This window comes from Panthera tigris, chromosome C1 (assembly GCF_018350195.1).
Source record: "Panthera tigris isolate Pti1 chromosome C1, P.tigris_Pti1_mat1.1, whole genome shotgun sequence".
In the NCBI taxonomy this organism is placed as follows: Eukaryota; Metazoa; Chordata; class Mammalia; order Carnivora; family Felidae; genus Panthera; species Panthera tigris.
The window spans coordinates 11,158,020-11,179,100 of record NC_056667.1 but is presented as its reverse complement, the minus strand read 5'-3'; the positions used below and the strand labels follow the sequence as shown (position 1 = coordinate 11,179,100).

Here is a 21,081-nt window from a genome sequence, read left to right as displayed (position 1 = left end):
CCGGTGCCGGGGCGGGTCCTGGGCGGCGGGCGGGGCGCCGCGGCCGAGGCCCGGAAGCGGACCGAGGCCGCCCGGGTCCCAGCCGTCGGGCCGCCATGGACGAGGCTGACCGGCGGCTCCTGCGGCGGTGCCGGGTGCGGCTGGTCGGCGAGCTGCAGGTGGCCTCGCTCTGGGACGCTCTGCTGACCCGCCAGCTCTTCACGCCCGCGATGATCGAGGACATCCAGGTGCGCCCCGCTTCCAGCGCCGCCCGCAGACTTCACGTCCCGGCTGGGGTCAGCGAGGCCGCGCCGAGAGGGTTGCTGAAGGCACAGCATGTCTTAAAGGCCGAGCGCCCGCCTTCCCCTCCCCGCCTGTGCCCCCGGTACCCATCCCCTTTGGGGAATCATCATGTGGGAACCCCCTTTTCCCTCACGGCGTTGAGCGCACTAGATCGCCCAGCCGAACCGTGCAATACCCAACACCTCTTCCAGGGCTTGCTAGAGCGATTCCACGGCCAGCACCACCAGCGTGCACCGTTGGCTGCTGGAGCCCTGTGCTTCTGGCCGGGATGGAGGCCTGTGTCTTACCTGCTGGCAAGAAGGTTCAGGGCGCCCAGCTGGGGTGTCACACTGCCTGGTTCTGTGTCCCTGGCTAAGTCGTTGATCCACTGTGAGCCTCAGTTTTCTGGGCTGTGAAATGGGACAACAGTAGTATTGTGAGAGCTACATGAGATAGTGGGTGTGGAACACAATTGCGTCAGGCCCAGAGTGAGGGCTTAGCTGGCTGTGCCCTGTCCTCTTTGGCCAGCCCCTCCTGTGCTGAGTTTATGTTTCCTAAGGGGTTTTAGAAAAGGGGGGGGTGGTGGTGGTGCTGATGCAGGGAATGAAGAAAATAATAAAGTGAACATGTGAGGTTCTCTTTAAAAGCAGTTTCATGTCTTTGTGTTATTTGACCCTCGCCACAGGCCTGTGAGGTAAGGAGGTTCCACGAGGTATTTCCTACCAGGAGGGGCAGTGGGTGTGTGCTGCTTTCTGGGGCCTCTGGCCAGTGCCCTATGGGCTGCTTGCAGACTGTCCATTTTCTGCATCATCCAGGAGCTTGGCCTGACCTAGTGAGGAAGTCTTTAATAGGATAAGTGTCGTATGAAAAATTAGCAGTGAATATTAGTATTAGAAGAAGTCTCATGAGAATCTGCTGTGTGACCTGAACTGAATAGTGGAAATGGTTTGAGACCATTTCCTTGCCTTCAGATACATTCACAGGGGTTGCAAATTCAGATGCCCACAGAGGCCCAAGAGATGGGCACCGCGGTGGGTGGCCCCCCAGCTCCAGCTCAGTCTGGCCATTCCAGAATGCTGGCTCCGTGTTTCCAGATCTCTCACGTTACGTAAAAAGAAGTTGCAAGTCCTGATTTTGATGTCAAATTCCCTGATTCTAGATGTTAGCAACAGATTCAGGTTTTCGAAGTACTGTCACATGAACGAGAGGCTGCCATTTGCCACCCCTGGTTTGGCTGAGCCGCATGGATCTGGGTCCTCATCCTGGTTTTGGTACATATTAGTCGCAATGCCTTGCTGAGACTCAGTTTCCCTCATCTGTAAAGTGAGGAGAATTGTAATTTAACCCCGTAAGGTTACTGAGGGGGGGACTAGATGAAATGATGCATTTAACACGGGGTCTGTCTTACTGTGAGTGTTCCGGAAATGCTGAAAGGCATGTAGCTGTTTTGGTAGTGAGGATTATCTTTGCAGTGACATTACAGATCTGTGGCGTTCAACTTAGCAGCCATTAGCCACCCGAGGCTATTTAAGTGTAAGTCTGAAGTAATTAATGTTAAGTAAAATAGAACACTTGCAGGGCACCTGGGTGGCTAAGTCAGTTAGGCATCCATCTTCGGCTCAGGTCATGAGCTCGCAGTTTGTGAGTTCGAGCCCCGCTTCGGGCTCTGTGCTGACAGCTTGGAGCCTGCTTCAGATTCTGTGTCGCCCTCTCTCTCTCTGCTCCTCCCCCACTCACATTCTGTCTCTCTCTCTCAAAAATAAATATTAAAAAACATTGAAAAAAATAGCAAATTCAGTTCCCCAGCTGTAGGACCCAAGTACTCAGGAGCCACATGGGACTCATGCGTTTGGACAGAGCAGATGAAGGACATTTCTATCATCACAGGAAGTTCCCTTGGACAGTGCTGCTCTAGGATATTTGAGGAGAGGGTGACGTCTTACCCCTGTGAGGAACTTGGCCAGAGTGGGTCTCAAAGGACAGCGAGCTGACGAATAGCTTCTTCCTCCTTTTCCCTGTGTTGGTGACCAGCCCCACCATCCCGACACCCGTAAACCTCGACCTTTTCTGCATCGTCACGGTCCGCCCAATTGATGCCCAAATCCCGTGCATTCTCCTTCCTTATTAAAAAAAGTTTTTTTTTTTAATGTTTATTTATTTCTGAGAGAGAGAGAGAGAGAATGGGGGAGGGGCAGAGAGCGAGGGAGACACAGAATCCGAAGCAGGCTCCAGGCTCCGAGCTGTCAGCACAGAGCCCGACGCGGGGCTCGAACCCACGAACCGCGAGATCATGACCTGAGCTGAAGTCAGACGCTCAACCGACTGAGCCACCCAGGCGCCCCTCATATAATTTTCAATTAAGAAATATTTTTTTCTTTAAAACATTTTTTTAACGTTTATTTATTTTTGAGACAGAGAGAGACAGAGCATGAATGGGGGAGGGCCGGAGAGAGAGGGAGACACAGAATCTGAAGCAGGCTCCAGGCTCCGAGCTGTCAGCACAGAGCCCGACGCGGGGCTCGAACCCACGAACTGTGAGATCATGACCTGAGCTGAAGTCGGACGCTCAACCGACTGAGCCACCCAGGCGCGCCTCTCCTTCCGTACTTTTCTGGTCTGTCCACTTATTTCTCTCCATTCCTGCTACACTGTCTTTGCCACCACCCGACCTGGCTGTGGCTCACCCCCTTCCACCGTCTACCCTGCCTCCAGGATGATTTTTCTCAGAGGCAGCTCTGACTCTGTCACTCGTAAAGGTCCTCAGCGGCTTCTCCCGGCTGTTTCGGCACACCGCACAGAGGCCTCCCCCTCGCTGCTGTTTCCCACTCCAGCTTACGTTTCGTTTCTCTGAATCCGCGATTCACTTCCTAACGTTCCCTGGGGTCTCCGTGAAGACATCCCCTCCTGGAGGACTCCCTGGCTTCCCAAGGCTAAGTTGGATGGCCCTGGACCCTCCTGCTGGCACTTCTCTCCTTGGTGTGCCACTGTTGATGTGTCTGTTTGCATTCCGCGCCCAGATGTCTGCTTCTTGAGGACTGAGAATGTTCGCTGCTGTATTTTCACCACTTAGCACAGCGCTGGGCTCATGGGAGATGCCTCCAAAATGCGGAATGAATAGATAAGCAAAGGCGGGCCGGTGGCAAACACTCCATGTAACTACAGGCTCAGTTTTTGCCCTCGTGCCTGACTGGTCAGACTTATACCAGATGGGAAGTGTTGGGGGCCGGGGGGGACATGGTGAGAGTCCCAGGAAATCGTGTGGCTAATAGTGCCGTGTCTTTTTTTCCAAACAGCATGCGGGCTCAGGGTCTCGGAGCGATCAGGTCAGGCAGCTTGTCATAGATCTAGAGACCCGAGGGAGTCAGGCCCTTCCTCTGTTCATCTCCTGCTTAGAGGACACAGGCCAGGATGCGCTGGCTTCATTGCTGAGAATGGGTCGGCAAGCAGAAAAGCAGAATCCACAGGCCGTCAGACCCCTGGACCTCATGCCTGTGGTGGTTGGACCAATGGGCCTCAAACCAGAGGAGCTCAGAAGGAGGCAGTATCCTTTAAAGCCGACTCCGGAAAAACTCACTCCAGTGGTGTTGGGGCCCGAGGAGCTGTGGCCAGCCAAGCTGCGGCCAGAGGTTCTCAGACCAGAGGTGCCTAGGCCAGTGGACATTGGTTCTGGACCATTCAGTGATATCTGTGAGTACCAAGACCACGGTCGGTATGCAGTTGGAACTCTATATGCCTGCTACCCCTTTCTCCCTCTCTTCCTTCTTCTGGGACTACAATAAAGCATAGATTGTTTCTTTTCATGATAACCCATCATTCATGTAGGCTTTCTTCACTCTTTTTTGTTCTTTTCTCTTTGCTCTCTGAGTGGGTAATTTCAAATGAGTTGTCTTCTACTTCACAGATTCTTTCTTGTGCGTGATCGAATCTGATGTTGATGGTGTCTGTTGCATTCCTTTTAATTCATTCAGTGCATCCTTCAGCTCCCGTATTTCTATTTGGTTCTTTTTGTGTGGTTTCTATCTTTTAAACTTCTTGTTTTGGTCATGTATTGTTTTCCTGCTTTTGTTACGTTGGCTTTCTGTGTACTCTTGTAGCTTACTGAGCTTCCTTGAAACAGTGATTTTGAATTGTCAGGCACATTGCAGATTACTATTTCTTTGGGGTCAGTTACTGGGAAATTAATGTGCTCCTTTGGCGGGGTCCTGTTTCCTTGATTTCTCGTGTTTCTTGAAGTCATGTGTTGGCTTTGCATTTGAAGGAGGAGCCAACTCCTTGCTGACTAACCTCTTCAGTGTGTCCGATCTCGGATTTTTTTTTGCACCAGCAGTGTTTCGGAACTTCTCTGCTGGATTCCCAGAGTTCGACAAAGGTGGTCTCAGTTATGGATGATGTCAAAATTGGTGTTGTTTGTTGGGGAAGGCAGTAGAAAACTCTTATTCTGCCATTTTGTTGATGTCCCTCTCTCACTTTGTGGATGGATACTACTGATTTGGGGAATGAACGCATTTTTCAGTCGTGGATGATAGTTGTATTTTTGGGGGTGCAGTGAGATTTTGGAAATGAGCAATAGTTTCAGATTTAAGGCTGTGAACTGTAGGGTTCTTCAGGAAGATAAAACCATTTCCTTTTTGTTTGTTTGTTTAATTAAAGTTTATGTTGAGAGAGAGAGTGCGTGCAGGGAAGGGGCAGAGAGAAAGGGAGAGAGAATCCCAAGCAGGCTCCGCACTGTCAGCACAGAGCCTGACGTGGGGCTTGAACTCACAAACTGTGAGATCATGACCCGAGCTGAAACCAAGAGTCGGACGCTTAACTGACTGAGCCACCCAGGTTCCCCTAAAACCGTTTATAATTAAAAATGGGATGTGAATGCTCTTCTGGCATGGCTTTTTAAACTCATAAGAGGATAGTTCCCCGTAAGGGGTCCAGGCCCTCTGTGAACAATGAATGGCACCATATTGTTGGATCATGAGAATAGATTCCAGTGCAACTCAACTCAGCATTGCAGCTCTGCGATAACCACCCAGTTCTCTTTAAGAAAGAAAAGAAGTCCTAACTACCATAGAGGCTGGGGGTCATTGGACTTCTTGCTAATTGAAATGAAAACTCCTTTGACACCGAAGGAAACATTGCCACCGTTACTCGTTTAATCATTCTGCCAATCTTTCCCGAGGACTTTCTGGGTGCTGGGCTCCATGGATTCCACAGACAGGAAGTGTCCACTGTCCTGGAGCTTCCCTCATGCCTTTCTGGTTTAGAATTTCGTATAGATGGAATCACACCACATACACTCTTCTGGCTTCTTTCCCCTGGCCTAATGTTTCGTGGCTGTCCGTGGCAATGCACGTGTCAGTACCTGCTTTCTTTTCAGTCTGTGGAGTGTTGCCTTGCATGGCTTTTATCATAAATTGCTTATCTGTCAACTTGTTGATGAACATTTTAGGTTGTTTCTAATTCTGGGCATGAAGAATAAGGCTTCAGTGATCCTCCACGGCTGGCTCTTTTTATGCCCCATTGCGCTCCTTTCTCTTGGGCATATACCCGGAAATGGAATTGATGGTCAGAGGGTAGGTGTGTGTTTAACGTCATTGGAAATTTCTAAGCAGTTCTGCAAGGTGGCTGTGCCCCTAGACTCCCACCAGCAGTGCCGGAGGCTTCCCGAGTTCTTGCCCTTCTGTTTTCAAAGTCCCTTGCCCTGCTCCTGCTGGGCCAGACATTCACGTTTTCTCTCCTTTTCTCTCTCTCCAGGTGCTCAGGAAATTTCGAAGCGAAATGCTGATTTGGTGAGTCTTTATGTGATTTGGGGCCAGCTATGTTGGCCTTGGGCTCGTCTGCTCTGCACTTCCCAGGCCCTTCCCTCTGCCGGTGGGTCAGGAGCCCCAGCTGGAGAGAGGGCCCCAGGCCCCCCCGTAGCTCCCTGGCCCTGGCATAGCTCTTCCTGGAGCAGGCTGTCCAACCCTACCGGCTCTTTGCTCCTCTGTGAAGTCAGGGGGTCAGACCTCACGTGAGGCGGGCCTCACAACTGGCCGTGGGACTGAGTCACTCCCTCTTGTTGACAGCATTTGTTGGCTTGACCCCTGCGTGCCAGTCCTGGGCTTCATGCCGGGATACCTGGGAGCGGACCCCTTGTGTTTCTAGCCCTTGTGGAGCCATCGGCCTAGCAGAGGCTGCTTGCACAAAGAAATATCTAAATCTGAATCTAAATCTAAATTTGAGTCTGAGTCTAAGCCTAAGTCTAAATCTAAATCTTAAGTACTGTGACAAAAAGAACAGGCTGCGATGAGGGAGGATTCCAAGGGAGAAGGGGAGTCTGGCCGGGAAATGGCATCCATACTCTGAGGGTGGATCTGGGCACAAGTCTGTCGACAGAGCGCTACCCCCGCCCCCCCATGGTTCTTAGGTGCTCCTCGGACGGGACAATCTGTCCGGTCCTTTGGGGGCGAACGGCTCTGGGGGTTGAGTTTCCCAGCTGAGTGCTGCCGTGGGAACTGGTCTTCTCTCCCGAGCTGGCTGTTTGCGTGTCGTACCGTTCGTGCTCACGCCCATCTGGTTTGCCGTCCGTTTGCTTCTGCCCCGGAATGCCGGGTGTAGGCCTGCTGCTACTCGGTCAGAGAGAGGGCAGACCCCACTTTCTGTCCCACGTCTCCAGACCGTCCACCGCATGAGTGCAAACCTGGGGCTCGCCTTCGCTCCTGGGGAGTGCAGCGAGACCCCGGTTGACGTGGGTCCCTGTGCTTGGGCAGGCGTATGTCCTGAACGCGGACCCCTGTGGCCACTGCCTCATCATCAACAACATGAACTTCTGCCTCGAGTCGAGGCTCCAGACCCGTACCGGCTCCAATATCGACTGTGAGAAGTTGCAGCGACGTTTCTCCTTGCTGCATTTCGTGGTGGAGGTGAAGCACGACCAGACGGCCAAGGTCCGGTCACTGCCTGTGGTCAGGGACGGGGGGTGGGCTGGGACAAGGGTCCTGGGAGAGACCCGAAAGCAAGCGACTCCCCGACACCCGCCCTTAGGACTGTAGCCCCGGGAGAGGCAGCATGGCTCAGTGGGTACCAGTTCGAGCTGCAGGCTCAGAGAGACCTGGGTTGTGGACTCCCGCTCCCTGCCGCGTGACTCCGGAGTTTTAGTCTCCTTGTCTAGACAGCAGGCACGGTACTCACCTCCTAGGGGCATCGTGAACAGCACCCAAGCACGGCACCTTGTCCCCAAGAACGGTGGCTACTGTGGCTGTTAGGACTGTCCTTACTGCAGTATTGGCCCTGGGAGCAGGGAAAGTGCTCTGCCCGGGAGGGCCCAGGATGGGGACCTGATCCGTCAATGGCCTGGCTCATCTGTGACCTTGTCTTGTAGCAAATGGTCCAGGCGTTGGTGGAGCTGGCGCGGCGGGACCACGGTGCTCTGGACTGCTGCGTGGTGGTCATCCTCTCTCACGGCTGTCAGGTACGAGCTGCCCGGAGACGCTGCGCTGAGAGGCCATGAAGGAGCCCCGTCCCTTCCTGTGTCCAAGACACCCTGGGCTTTGTGGGCAGAGCCGTGGGGCCCTGTCTATCTCCTGTTGTTTTCCTGGGAGCCATCCGGCCCTCTGAGGAAATGGATGCCCCTCCTGGGAGAAGCCATCTGGGAGAGGCAGGGAGGAGACGAATTCTGCTCACAGAGCTCCTAGCCTGGATTTTGTTCAGAGTCGGGCACTGCACACAGGGGCTCGCAGCTCCTGCCTCCGTCTTGCATTGTCCCAGGCCCTTTGCTGTGGGCTGGGTGTCAGGACACTGGGACGCCCTCTGGGCTTGGCCGCTAATGTGCTGGGTCATCGTCGTGGCCCAGCACCTCCCGCTTCCTGGGCCTCAACTTCCTCATCTTTACAGCTGAGCGTTGGCACAGGTCAGAAGCTCCAAGCGGGAGGCCTGTCGTCCCCTGTGGGGGTTTCACAGTGTTTTCCAAACTGGCAACTGTCGCACAAAAATCAGGATTTCCAGCTTCTCTTGAAAAACCACAGTGGTCGGGCCTTACTAGGCCACATCCTCACAGAGCAAAACTCTGGCCTACAGCTGGGCAGGGGCTGCCCCTTTTCATTCGTGGTGTGACCCCTGGACCGGCAGCATAGGCCTCACCAGGAAATCATGGAAAATTGAGACTCTCAGGCCTTGCCACACACCTTTTCACGGAGAGCCTGTGCGTTGACAAGGTCCCGTCCACATAAAGTTTGAGAAGAACTGGCCTAGAGCAGTAGCTCTCAATGCTTACCTGCATCAGAAGCTCCTGAAAGACCACATTGCTGGTCCCCACCACCAGGGTTCCTGATTTAGATCTAGGGGGGAGCCCAGGAATCAGCAGGTCTTACAGGTTCCCAAGTGATGCTGATGCCTCTGGTCCAGGGACCACACTTTGAGAACCACTGATCTAGAAGAAGCTGGCTGGCACTCTCCCATTAGGCTGCTTTAGCCATGGGAGTCTGAGACCCTTCGAATAGATGCTGACCAGGGCCCTTCCAGAACGAACCTCTGTCTAAATCAGCCTTGTGCCCCTGGCTGGGGCCTTCTAAATGCTTGACCCCCATACAGCCTCTGGACAGTGGTTGGATTCCTCCTCCAACTTCTTGGTTTTGTAACCAGGATTCTTGGTCTTCTAGGCCAGCCACCGCCAGTTCCCAGGGGCTGTTTATGGCACAGATGGCTGTCCTGTGTCCATCGAGAAAATTGTGAACATCTTCAATGGATCCGGCTGCCCCAGCTTGGGAGGGAAGCCCAAGCTCTTCTTTATCCAGGCCTGTGGTGGCGGTAAGCAGGTCCTCAGTCTCCCTGCAGGTGACTCTAGTGGGGAAGGAGCCGCCCCCCTGCCTCCTCCTCCGTCCAGCCCCTCCTGATGCCCAAGGGGGTGTGTCCAGGCAGTCAGAGGGTCCCAGACATGGTCCCTTTGTCCACACTGCAGTATCTCCCTCCGGTTAGAGTAGGCCCCAGCTGTGTCCAGCCTGTAGAGGTTAGAGCCTCTACCGTGTCACCGTGCGGTAGCCTCAGGGCCTCATTCAGCTCTGGCAGCTTCAACTCCGGAGACTCAGTAGTAACAAAGCAGGGGACAGAGAAAAAAAAAAAGCCCTTTCATTTTCCTTATCATTCTCCCAACCTCCCTCAGCTAGACCCTCTTTCCACTGGCCCAGAGGAAGGGAGGCCGGAGCGAAACCAATTATTAGAATTGCCAAAGGCCCAAGTACTGGAGATGTCAGTAATTTTTAAGGATCGTTTGGATCCTTTGCGATTTTGCCATATGCCCTGACTTTAAACCTAAGTCCGACGTCACCATTACCTGGTTTTCTTATAAAGTGAAAAAAAAAAAAAAAAAAAAGGAAGGAAGAGAGAATATTGTGTGTCCTGAATGATGGGACATGATGGCAGAGGTGGGGGACACTGGGCATCCTGTCCCAGGGCGTTCCCTTGGCCCAGGGCTCTTCAAGGGCAAGGATGTCTGAAAGACACGCCAGTTCCTTGTCCCCCAGCCCCCTCTGCGTTGTTGTTCCACGGAGCTATCCAGCCGGCCCAAAGGGGGCGCCATTCACACCAGCGACCTGTTCCTGTAGCATAACCTTCTGAACGCGTCCATCTGTCCCCTACTGTTCCACGTTGGCAGGGGTGATGTGAGGGGATGTGGCTCGTCTAGGTGAGCAGGCTCTGGTCATGTGATTCATCTGATACGTGTGTACTGAGTATCTGCTGTATACACCAGGCTGTGTGTTCGGTGTTCGAGGTACAAGCTACACAGGGTCTCTGTCCCCTGGAATTTATAATGTGACTGGAACTGTATCAAGTCACTGTCGTGACCCATGCCCGTAACTCGGCCATGGGTGACTGAGAACCCCAGGTTCGATCTTGGTGGCTACTTCGTTCCTGCACAAACAGAGGCCAGCTAATCTCTAGAAGTCTTGGCAAGTAGGGATGATCACAGGACCCACGTCCTAGCGTCCCCGTGAAATATTTAGCGCACGAGTTGGTGCATGTGTGGCACTGAACGCAGTGCCTGGCTCATTTGCATCACTGCAAACCTGGACTCTCCCCCTCCCCTAACCCCAGAGCACCCCGTGTCACCTAAGAGCCCCCTGAGCCCAGCACGGTTACCTGAGAGTGCTGGTAATGGGAAGGTGGAAAGGCTGCCGCTCTCGGAGTTGTAGAAATCCTAGCTCGTCGTTGTTTTACGACCCAGAATGTGTCGCCCAGTGATGTTGTTCACTCTGAAGCGAGTGGTCCTTTCCTGTGTGAATAGAATAAAAGATGAAACAGGCAAGGGAACTGTGGACGAAGGGTGAGCTGGGACACCTACTTTCTGGAAAGTCATGGTTAGCTGGTCTTCTGGCTCAGTGCCCCCTCATCGCCCATTCTCGGCAGCACAGAGGGTCTTTCCTGTGTCACTCTCTGGACTCCTCAGCAGGCCCACAAGGTCCGCGGGGATCTGGCCCGGGCCACTTTTCGTCCCCCAGCCTGGCACGCCGTGTCCCACCCCAGCGCCGTTCAGCCCTCCCAGGCTCTGGCTTGCTCCTCAGCCCTCCCTGTGCCATCCCTCTGCCTGCCCTCCTGGCCTACTCTTTAAAAAAAAAAATTTTTTTTTAATGTGTTTATTTTTGAGAGAGACAGAGCGTGAGCGGGGGCAGGGCAGGGAGAGAGGGAGACGCAGCATCCGAAGCCGGCTCCAGGCTCCAAGCTGTCAGCACAGAGCCCGAGGCCGGGCTCGAACTCACGAACTGAGAGATCGTGACCTGAGCCGAAGTCAGACGCTTATGAGTCACCCAGGTGCCCCTCTTTTTTTTTTTTTTTTAAGGATTTTACTTTTAAATAATCTCTGTGCCCAACGTGGGGCTCGAACTCACAACCCTGAGATCAAGAGGCCTGTGCCCCACCAACTGAGCTGGCCAGGCACCCCTCCTGGCCTACTCTTAATCATCCATTCTTCTAGTTACAGCTTATTGTCTCTGTGTCCGGGAAGTCTTCCCTATACACCCCCTCCCTTGCACAGAGTCAGGGTTAGTCTCTGTGCTCACGCAGCCCCTGTCCTTCCCTTGTCACAGCGCTTTCTCCTTGTATTGAGATGGCCTCATCCCCTGGTCGGCTCTTCGAGGCCAAGGCCAGGCCCCTCTGGTCCCCCCAGACCTGCCACAGAGCTCACAGGATGGTTGCATCTTATGTGCCTCCTAATTATTCGATTTGAAACAGAACCATATAAAAATCACATAAGCAAAATTTTAAATAATGGAGACTCCCTCCACCACAAAACACCCACCTTAGTGGGAGGAGCAAGATTTCAAAGCTGCAATGCAGTGATCACGATTCTGCCTTTGGAATTCTGAGCCCTGCTCAGCCCCCCGGCCCGCTATTGACCTTGTGGGTAACGCTGTGGCCACACGGGGGCGGCACGGTGCTGAGAACAGAAATGCTGCCGGGTCTGCAGTCTGCACCCGTGTTCTGCAGGGTGGCCTCTTGTTTACGGCCATCTGAACGTCTGCCCTGGGTTTCGGTGACTGTTGTGTTGCTTTGGTAACATCCACTGTCGTTACAACTTAAAACAGTTTTCAAATCCTTTGACGTGTCGTGCCCCCCACCGGTAAGAGGTAGGGGTGCCTACCCTGGAGCAGAGATCCCTGCCTCCAAGTGAGTAGCGCGGGTGTGGAATGTCAGTGAGTAGATAGCGCGATTCGGCATCTAGCGTGATGCGCTTGGCCGAAGCTGAGCGGCCTCTGTTAGCCCGAGCTGTTCATTTTGGGGCAACCCCTCTTTAGACTTCTAGAAATCACTCCGAGAAGGCAGAAGGAGGAACAGCGTGCTGCCGTGGTGGTTGTGGGTTTTATATGCTGATAAATCCTGCTGTGTGTTCATTCTTCTGGGGAAGTCAGTCTGCCTTACGGAGGGGTTTGGATTTGCGAGTCTGTCTGAGAACAAACCGTATGTGAGACAGATAACCCCGGGGGCGAGGCTTTCGCATCAGGTTTGTCTGTCGCATGAGGAGGACGCGGGAATGGAGATTCCTGTCTCTCCCAGATTCCCCTTTCGGAGCCCACCGTGTCTTCTCCGGCTTCCCCAGGTCGTCCCTCTGCCCACCTCTGCCTGCTTCCCCAGGTCGTCCCTCTGCCCACCTCTGCCTGCTTAAGCCAGGCTTCCCCCACAGCAGTGCCCCAGCCTTTCCTGCCACCCATATCTCACGTCCCTGCCCCTGTTCCACTGCAAGTCACTTCCAGACACCCGGGTAGAATCCCAGCCCCTGAAGGTTAGCTGTGAGAACAAAAACAGATTACCAAGTTCCCGAGTCAGGTGTATGGAGTGAGAGGCCCATAGATGTTGGGGCTATCATTATGGGGTTGCCAGAATCATCCTTGCCCTGTCTCTGCCCCCTGCCGAGGGAGCCGACTGAGCCAGCCGGGTGCCCCTACAAAGCCTTCTTTAAAATCACGGTTTGTGGGGCGCCTGGGTGGCTTAGTTGGTTAAGCGTCCGACTCTTGAGTCTGGCTCAGGTCATGATCTCGCGGTTCATGAGTTCGAACCCCGCGCTTGGGATTCTCTGTCTCCCTTTCTCTCTGCCTCTTTCTCTCTCTCTCAAAAATAAATAAACGTTTTTTAAAAATTAAAAAAATAAAATCATGGTTTGTGACACACACACACACACACGCACGCACAGACTACCCCTGGGGTACAGAGCACCCACACAGAAACCGAAGAAGACACAAAAGAAGAAGACGGGGTCCTGCTTTCTGGGGAGCTGAATGCCCAAACAGAAACATCTATGCCCTCAATTTACATTGAGACTTAGGTTTAAAAAACTGACATCGAACTCGTCTCTTTGCTTTTTGGGGGTGGACAGGGATAGAGTTGAGGAAACAGTCCGTCATACGACAGTGTTCCCTCCCTTTCAGACAACCGAGCGGAGAAAAATTGCCATTCTTGGCTTCTGTCTTACGAATGCCAAGTAAGGTGGATCTTGTGAGCAATTCGACCTTGTGCAATCTTGCCTCGGCTGCTGGAAAGCACAAAGCCAAACACACGGGCCACCTCTAGCAAGCACGCGGGACCTTACAACATGCATTTCTGGATCCCAAATGTACTCTTCTTCTGCCCTTGAAGTTTTACGTCTTCTCTATTTTATTCTGCTCTTATCATTTGCGCCTACTAAGCTATCTTCTTTTAGGGAATCAAAGAAGGCATCAAATCATAGGTCGTGAGATTTTGGCCATGTTTATACCTTCTGACCCAGTAGTTCCCTAAGGAAATAATTCAAGTGAAGTCAAAACGCTCTACATAAAACAGGGTGCCTGGGTGGCTCAGTTGGTTAAGCATCCAACTTGGGTTCAGGTCATGATCTCGCGGTCCGTGGGTTCGAGTCCCGCATCGGGCTCTGTGCTCACAGCTCAGAGCCTGGAGCCTGCTTCAGATGCTGTGTCTCTCTCTCTCTCTGCCCCTCCCCTGCTTGTACTCTTCTCTCTCTCTCTGTCTCAAAACTAAACGTTAAAATAATAATAATAATGATAAAAATCCTCTATGTAAAGACACCTGTGGCCACATGAGCCAAAAGCTGGATATCATCAAAATAGCCAACATTAAGTGAGGATCAGTGAGGGCGTATCACTGAAACAGACCATGATAAAGCCATTTGAACTAGCTGTGATGGGGACTGTGGAGATGTGAAGAAATGCTCCCGGGACAATGTGCCTGTGGGCCACAACCCAAAGGTTAAGAGGCAGAAATGGGGGTAGCTGTGTCAGGCTTGCAAGATCCTGGATGATTTCCTTAGCCGTATTTTCTGTCTTTTCCATTTGAAAATCCTAATTCCCCCCCCCCCCCCCCCCCCCCCCCCACAGCAGCAGACCTGGAAACCAGGGGTCAGGGCAGGACTCGGGCCACGCACGGCTCCCATCACAGAGCCATCGGGATGGCGACATGGCAGGAGGTTCTCCGGGGACAAGCTCCCCGGAGGGAGAGCTCCCTGCAGGGTGCAGTGTGCTACTCCAGACAGAAAGCAGCTAAAAGGAGCTTCTGTAAAAGCAGAGGGCAGAGTGGCCCGGAGGGTTCCTTAGGGAAGGGTTTCTGGAGCCCTTCCGGGGGCTGAGGCAACCCCCCCTTTCAAGGCTGAATAAAGCAAATTGTTTTTTTAATGACGTGAGGTCGACCACTGTAGCCATTTTCAAGTGTATACAATTCAGCGGCTGGGAGTACGTTCACAAGTGTGCAACGATCACCATTCCCTGATTCCAGAACTTTCTCGTCACCCCAGACTGAAACCTCATACCCCTCAGGGCTCACTCCCCCTTCCTGCCTCCTCTCAATCCCGGGCAACCGCTCACCTGCTTTCTTCTCCACGGATTTGCCCCTTCTGGGTCTTTCACATGAACGGAGCCAGATACGTGGCTTCTCGCATCTGGTTCTTTCACTCCGCGTGTTTTTCGTGTCTACCCGCATGGCCCTAGGTATCAGCACTTTATCCCTCTTTAAGCCTGGGTGAAATTCCACTGGCTGTCTGTGCCACCTTCTGTGTATCCGTTCATCTGTCAGCGGACACTTGGGGTGTCCCCACCTGTTGCCTGTTGTGAATGATGCTGCTGTGAACTTCGCTGTGCCAGGATTTGTTTGAACTTCTGTTTTTAGTTCTCTTGGGTGTGTACCTCTTAAGTTGCTTTTACGGCTTTTGTTTTTAGTAGTTATTTATTTTTGAGAGACAGAGAGACAGGGAGTGAGTGGGAGAGGGGCAGAAAGAGGGAGACACAATCTGAAGTGGGCTCCAGGCTCCGAGCTGTCAGCATAGAGCCCGACGCGGGGCTCGAACCCACAAACCATGAGATCATGACCTGAGCCGCAGTCGGACACAACTGACTGAGCCACCCAGGCGCCCCTTGTTTCTACAGCTTTAGAAAAGAAATCTCTGCACCCCCGTCCCAATTTCTGCCTAATGGGTGTGCAAAACTTTTGTCACAGTAAAAAGTAAAGCTTCGGTTTCTGTTTCTCGCTCAGCGCTGGAACCCTGGCTCCGGAGGGAATCAGGCAGTCTCGGGCTGGGGCGGGCCGGGTGTCGCCAAGAAGCAAGGAGCAGGGGCTCTGGTCGGTGTTTCAGTGACGAGTGCTGTCCGTTTTTGCTTCCTGCAGAGCGGAAAGACCATGGGGTTGAGGTGGCCTCCACGTCCCCTGAAGACAGGACCCCTGGCAGTGACTCCGAGCCAGACGCTGTCCCGTTCCAGGAAGGCCCAGTCACCTTTGACCAGCCGGACGCCGTGTCTAGCTTGCCCACACCCAGTGACATCTTTGTGTCCTACTCCACCTTCCCAGGTGAGCACATCAGGTGTCCTCCCTGCCGGCGGGTCCCCCTGTCAGCCCTAGAAGCAGCGGTGTTGTTAAGGAGCGACCTGGGGGTGACTTGGCCCTGAGTCTTGCCATCTGCGGGACCCCGAGCAAGTCACTTCGCCTCTCTGAGCCTCAGCTAGGATGCAGAATTCAAGGAGGCCTGTGCTCTTGGGTTTGTGTGCCTCACTTGCCTCACCCGTGTCCTGGCCCCGCCTCAGGATTCTCATCTTTAAAATGGGAAGAGCAGTCGTACGTCAGGGGTCGTCGCGGGGATTAGCAAGGTGGCTAGCACATCCCCGAGCGCAGTGCCTGGCACGTAGCAGGCGTGACGGGCATTAGTGTCCTTCCTCTCTTAGCCCTTGGGTGAGTCACTTGACTTCTCGGAGCCTCGGTTCCCTTGCTGGGAAGGCGGGAACCAGAACCAAAGTCCCAAGGCGGTGGTGGCCTCACGACCGCGCAAGAAGGTCGTGAACAGGACGGGGCGCAGAGATGTGTGGATGTGTGAATGGGTCCAAGTCCACAGGTGGCCCCAGTCGGGGTGTGGGGGGCTCTTAGCGGCTCTCCGATAAAGTTCCGCCTCTCTGCTTCTGAAGGTTTTGTTTCCTGGAGGGACACCAAGAGCGGCTCCTGGTACGTGGAGACCTTGGATGGTGTTTTCGAGCAGTGGGCTCGCTCTGAGGACCTGCAGACCCTCCTGCTCAGGGTGAGCGTTGCCGTCCTCTGGGAGAGAGAGGGGAGGCTTCTGGGAGGGGCAGCGTGTCCTCCTCAGGTGGGGCGGGCGGGGCCCCAGGCCCAAACCGGAGGTTGGCTTGCTGTGAGGGCTGGTGTTGCCGTTAACTGTAACCGTGACAGTGACACTTGCCCATTACTCGGAGGGCTGCCTCCCCTGGCTCCTCTGAGGTCCCAGGCTGATACTGGGACCCCCGCTGGCAGAGGCAGCCCTCCGTGCCAAGGCAGCTCAGTGGCCAGAGCTGAGTGGCGTTCCTGAGGGCGGGTCGTGAGGCATGCCCCACTGTGTAGTCTTCTCGTCTTTTACATTTCTTTAAACATATTTTCATTTTTGAGAGTGAGAGAGACAGAGCATGAGTGGGGGAGGGGCAGGGAGAGAGGGAGACCCAGAATCCGAAGCAGGCTCCAGGCTCCGAGCTGTCAGCGCAGAGCCCGACGCGGGGCTCGAACTCACAAACTCCAAGGTCACGACCTGAGCCGAAGTCAGACGCTCAACCGACTGAGCCCCCCAGGCGCCCCCTAGAGCTGGTTTTTAAAGTAGGTTTTAGGGTTTTATTTATATATTTTTGTATGTATGTATTTATCGAAGTGTAGTTGACATATGTAGTCATGTTACATTAGTTTCGGGTAGCGATTTGACAATTCTGTTCATTGTGCTATGCTCACTGCAATAAGTCTAGTCGCCATCTGTCGCCATACAAAGTTATTACGATAGTCTAGACTATATTCCCTCCCTATGCTGCACTTTTCATCGCCCCGACGTGTTTCGTAACTGGAAGTTTATTCCCCTTACTCCCCTTCACCTATTTCGCCCATCCCCCACCCCCGTCCCCTGTAGCATTATTTACAACAGCCAAGATACAGAAGCAAGCTAAGTGTTCACTGACAGATGTATGGATAAAGGAGATGTGATGTCTATATACGGTGGAATATTACTCGGCTGTAAACAAGAATGGGATCTTGCCATTTGCGACAACATGGGCGCAGCCAGAGAGTATTAGGCAAAGTGAAATAAGTCAGACAGAGAAAGACAAATACCGTATGCTTTCACTCATGTGTGGAATCTAAAAAAACAAAACAAACGAACAAACAGAAACAGACTCCCAAACCCGGAGGACAAGCCAGAGCTGTTACAGGGCTGGTTCAGTGGACATCCCCCTTCCTCCTTCTCTGGAACCCTTCCTTCCATCGAGAGAGCTCACGGACTCCCCTGTGCTCCTGTTTTCACAGGTCGCTAATGCTGTTTCGCAGAAAGGGTTTTACAAGCAGATTCCTGGTTGTTTCAATTTCCTCCGGAAAAAACTTTACTTTAAAATGTAATGAGGCCGGGGCCCCTGCACCCTTTGCCCCAAAACCTTCCTGCTCCAGGCCCAGCGGCAGTGGAGGTCCGGTCTTTGCTACGACGACAGCTGTCACTCTTCGAAGGGGTTTGTGGCCTGTCGTGGGTCTGCTCTTTCCCCACCAGCGGCAGACAGGCTCTTAGCAGCTTCCAAATTGGAGACGGATGACTGGCGACACAGGAAGCGGAGCAGAAGAAAATCAAGGACACCCAGGACTCTTACCAGTGGCCTGTTCTCCGGCTAGTGGCTGTGGCCTATGACCCCTGTGTTTTCTGTAGAGTAAGGCTTTTTAACCTCAGTCTGATTGACATTTGGGGCCAGATGTTGGGGGGGGGGGGCGCGTCCCGTGCACGGTGGGACGTTTAGCAGCATCCCTGGCCTCTACCCTCTAGGTGCCAGGAGCACCTCCCCCTGCGTCGTGACAACCCAAAATGTCTCCAGACATTGCCAGATGTCCCCTGGTGGGACACCCCTTGAGAACCACTGATCTACAAGAAACTTTGGTTACAAACAAATCATCTCTCTTAAATCAACAAGTTTGGGGCTACTAGTCTGAAAAGCTGGAGTCTGCAAATCCTCAATGAGATTTTAAAAATGATCAATGTTTCTTATATTCTAGTATTAAAAAAATCTTAGGGGCATATGGACACTTTTTCCCCCTTATTTCCCCCCTCATTTTGCTCCAACTCTTTGTTTTTCCTTATAAAGGGGATTTTTGCTTTTCTGGGAACATTTCCCCGTCTCTTACTTTATGTGAACCCCACCCCATCCCAGGGAAGGATGACAGGTCTGGGAGCCGTGTCCTCAGGGAAGTTAGGTCACTGAGTCAAGGGGAGCATAGATACGGCCCCACCCCTGAGGTCTTGTATGCGATCCTGACCCTGGCCAATTTGGAGCTTTTAGGGCCTTGGACTGGAGGATTGTTTGCTAAGACTCACCAAGATGTGATTCACGCAGTTGTCACTTGGTTATTATTTCCCCCGCCTGTGACCTTTCCAAGTGTGAAATAGTCCCGGGGGCTTCTGGCGGTTAGTTATGTGTGGTCACCTGCGGGATGGTACAAGGAAACAATCCAATTAACCCGACAGAGCCAAGCAGCGCTTGGCCCTCTGCCTGCTCCCTGCTTCCAGGCTCTGTACTCGCCCCTCATGCGAATCAGGTGGTCCTTGCCCGAGGCGCCCGCCCGAATCGTGTTCAGGACGAAAAGATGTTATCACAGCTTTTCACTGACCTGGCGGGGACTTCCTATAAAGGGGTGGGGGTGGGGGGGTCTTAGCCCGGAGTTCTGTTTGGACTTCTGAGCAGCGGGGCCTATGAACTCCTGAAAATCATACGCCGAATGTGTAGAGGGACAGGTGCTGAGATTTCATTTGTCTCTCAAAGGGATCGAGAGCCTCAAAAGTTTAACAACTAGCGCTGTTTGCAAGGCCACCCCCATGGCGTGTTTTCAGAGGCTGGGTAGCAGTGTCTATGAAACGTTTTACTGCCCCATCTCCATCGTCCAGTGACGCTGCTGGGGCCAGCTCTCCAGCACAGATACGCAGACCAGTGTGCAAGAATGTGTGTCCCAGGATGTTCGCTGCAGCGGTGGGAGAGAGAATAGGGAGTGGGTGAAAGTGTCACTCCTTCTATTCATAATAGGGAATATTATTTAGCTGTCCAAAAGAATGGCCCGGATGTATGTGCTGACACGTAAACTGTGACACAGTGCCGAGTGAAAAACACCCAGTTGCAGAACAGTAGGAAGCATAAAATGCTATTTTCGGTTAGAAGCCATGGTATATGAATGTACCCATATGGACGTGTGATGTATGCACATAAATAAAGTCCAGAAGGCCATACACCGTGCTGTTAACAATGATTACCTCTGCAAGGTGGAACCGGAGAAGTAAAATGAGGGGGACTTCGCTTTTTGACTCGATACGCTCCTAGATTCTTCTAATAGTTTTACAAGGAGTATATGTATTGCCTTCTAAAGTAAAACTAAAAATCGTGGGTACGAAGACGCACGTGTTGTCGCCGTTCAGCGAACATTTGTTGAAAGGATGAATGCCCTTGGCCACCTGTCTCCTGCCACCTCCCTGCTCGCGCTTTTCGTTGGCAGCCTCCTGACTTCGGCTCGTCACCTGTCTGGGTTTGCGTGGGCAGGTGTCCCCAAGCGCAGTGTGGGGCTCCAAGCCGCACATGCACGGCCCCCCTCCCCCCTGGGGCTGGGACCACTGCGAGGCTGCCCCCGCCTTTCTGCAGCTGCTGGGGGGGCCTCCACCCGGGGACAGCTGGCTGCTGGGCTCTGCCAGTCCTGGAGCCCGTTAGCATATGTGCCTGTCCTGGCTGCTGTCCCACAAGCCCAGGGCCTCTGCCCAGCTGCCTCACGAGGCTGGCCTTCCCCGTTGATCCCCTCCGACATCTGGCCACGCTTTCGGCCGTGGCCTGCTCTGTTGTGCCTGTGTCTGCGCCTGGGAACAGCCAATGCTGGGGCAAAAAGGACAATTGTCCCCGGCAGCTGGGTCCCCGAGGTGCTGCCCGGACCATCTGCACGGTGACTCGCACAGCAGCCGGGACTGGAAAGGGTCCTAGGATCTGGCTGGGCAAAGGCCCTGAGCAACCTTGCAGCCAGCCAGCCTGGGGCCAGGCTCCTTTGAGATGCTGGTGGCTCCTCAGAACCTCAACTCCAGTTCCCCTCTGCCCAGACGGAATCGTGGCCTTTCCCCAGGGGAGCAAACAGTAAACTGTGGATTAATGGGCACTCGCTTCTTGATTTTACACGGTTCTCCAGCAAACTTTTCTGGAATCTCCGGTGCCTGTGACCACCCGATGGCGAAGAGAGGCAGGGGGACAGACAAATGAACACGGGGCTGGCACATATTAATGAGACGTGGAGGCAGCCACCTGCTTATTTTCACGGTGCCCGTCTGACAGTGTAGTTTTCCTCCTGTGACCACATGCTCATGGCTGTGGTTTCATACTTGATTTTAAATTTTTAATGTTTATTATTGAAAGAGAGAGTCAGAGCATGAGCAGGAGAGGGGCAGAGGGAGAGGGAGACACAGAACCCGAAGCGGGCTCCAGGCTCCGAGCGGTCAGCACAGGGCCCGACGCGGGGCTCGAACCCACAAACTGCAAGATCATGACCTGAGCTGAAGTCGGACGCTCCACCGACGGAGCCACCCAGAGGCCCCCATACTTGATTTTAAAACAAGACTGTTGGTTTGACTCAGTTCTCTGCAGATTACATATAAAATAATGAAATCACATGCCCGCTTTCTCTTGTTTTGGGGCTCTGTGGCAAACCACACGCAACTTCCACTTGTTCTGGCTCCTGGTCTGGTTCAAGTCCATTTTACAGAAGGGTAAGTTGAGGCAGTGGCAATGCCAGGAGGTGGGTAAAAAACACCCACAATCAGCATAGAGTCCTCCTGTTTCCTCCCAGCATCCATCACTGGACACCATG

At 53.3% G+C, this 21,081-nt stretch overlaps 1 protein-coding gene across 1 annotated transcript; it reads left to right on the top strand.

Annotated features, from left to right (window-relative positions):
- Positions 1 to 26: 26 nt before the first annotated feature.
- Positions 27 to 20,591, top strand: CASP9 (caspase 9). The gene is made up of 9 exons (XM_007083788.3): positions 27 to 227; positions 3,555 to 3,948; positions 6,007 to 6,041; positions 7,002 to 7,178; positions 7,613 to 7,702; positions 8,889 to 9,036; positions 15,367 to 15,546; positions 16,155 to 16,264; positions 17,521 to 20,591. The coding sequence occupies exons 1-9, from the start codon at positions 96 to 98 to the stop codon at positions 17,608 to 17,610; spliced, it is 1,356 nt and encodes a 451-aa protein (XP_007083850.3). The 5' UTR covers positions 27 to 95; the 3' UTR covers positions 17,611 to 20,591.
- Positions 20,592 to 21,081: the final 490 nt, after the last annotated feature.

What these genes read in the sequence shown, in the direction of transcription:
- CASP9 (XM_007083788.3), top strand. Translation starts at nt 96, where the DNA reads ATGGACGAGGCTGACCGGCGGCTCCTGCGGCGGTGCCGGGTGCGGCTG. An exon ending in CGATGATCGAGGACATCCAG is followed by an intron (nt 228 to 3,554) that starts GTGCGCCCCGCT and finishes TTTTCCAAACAG; the next exon opens with CATGCGGGCTCAGGGTCTCG. An exon ending in TATCCAGGCCTGTGGTGGCG is followed by an intron (nt 9,037 to 15,366) that starts GTAAGCAGGTCC and finishes TGCTTCCTGCAG; the next exon opens with AGCGGAAAGACCATGGGGTT.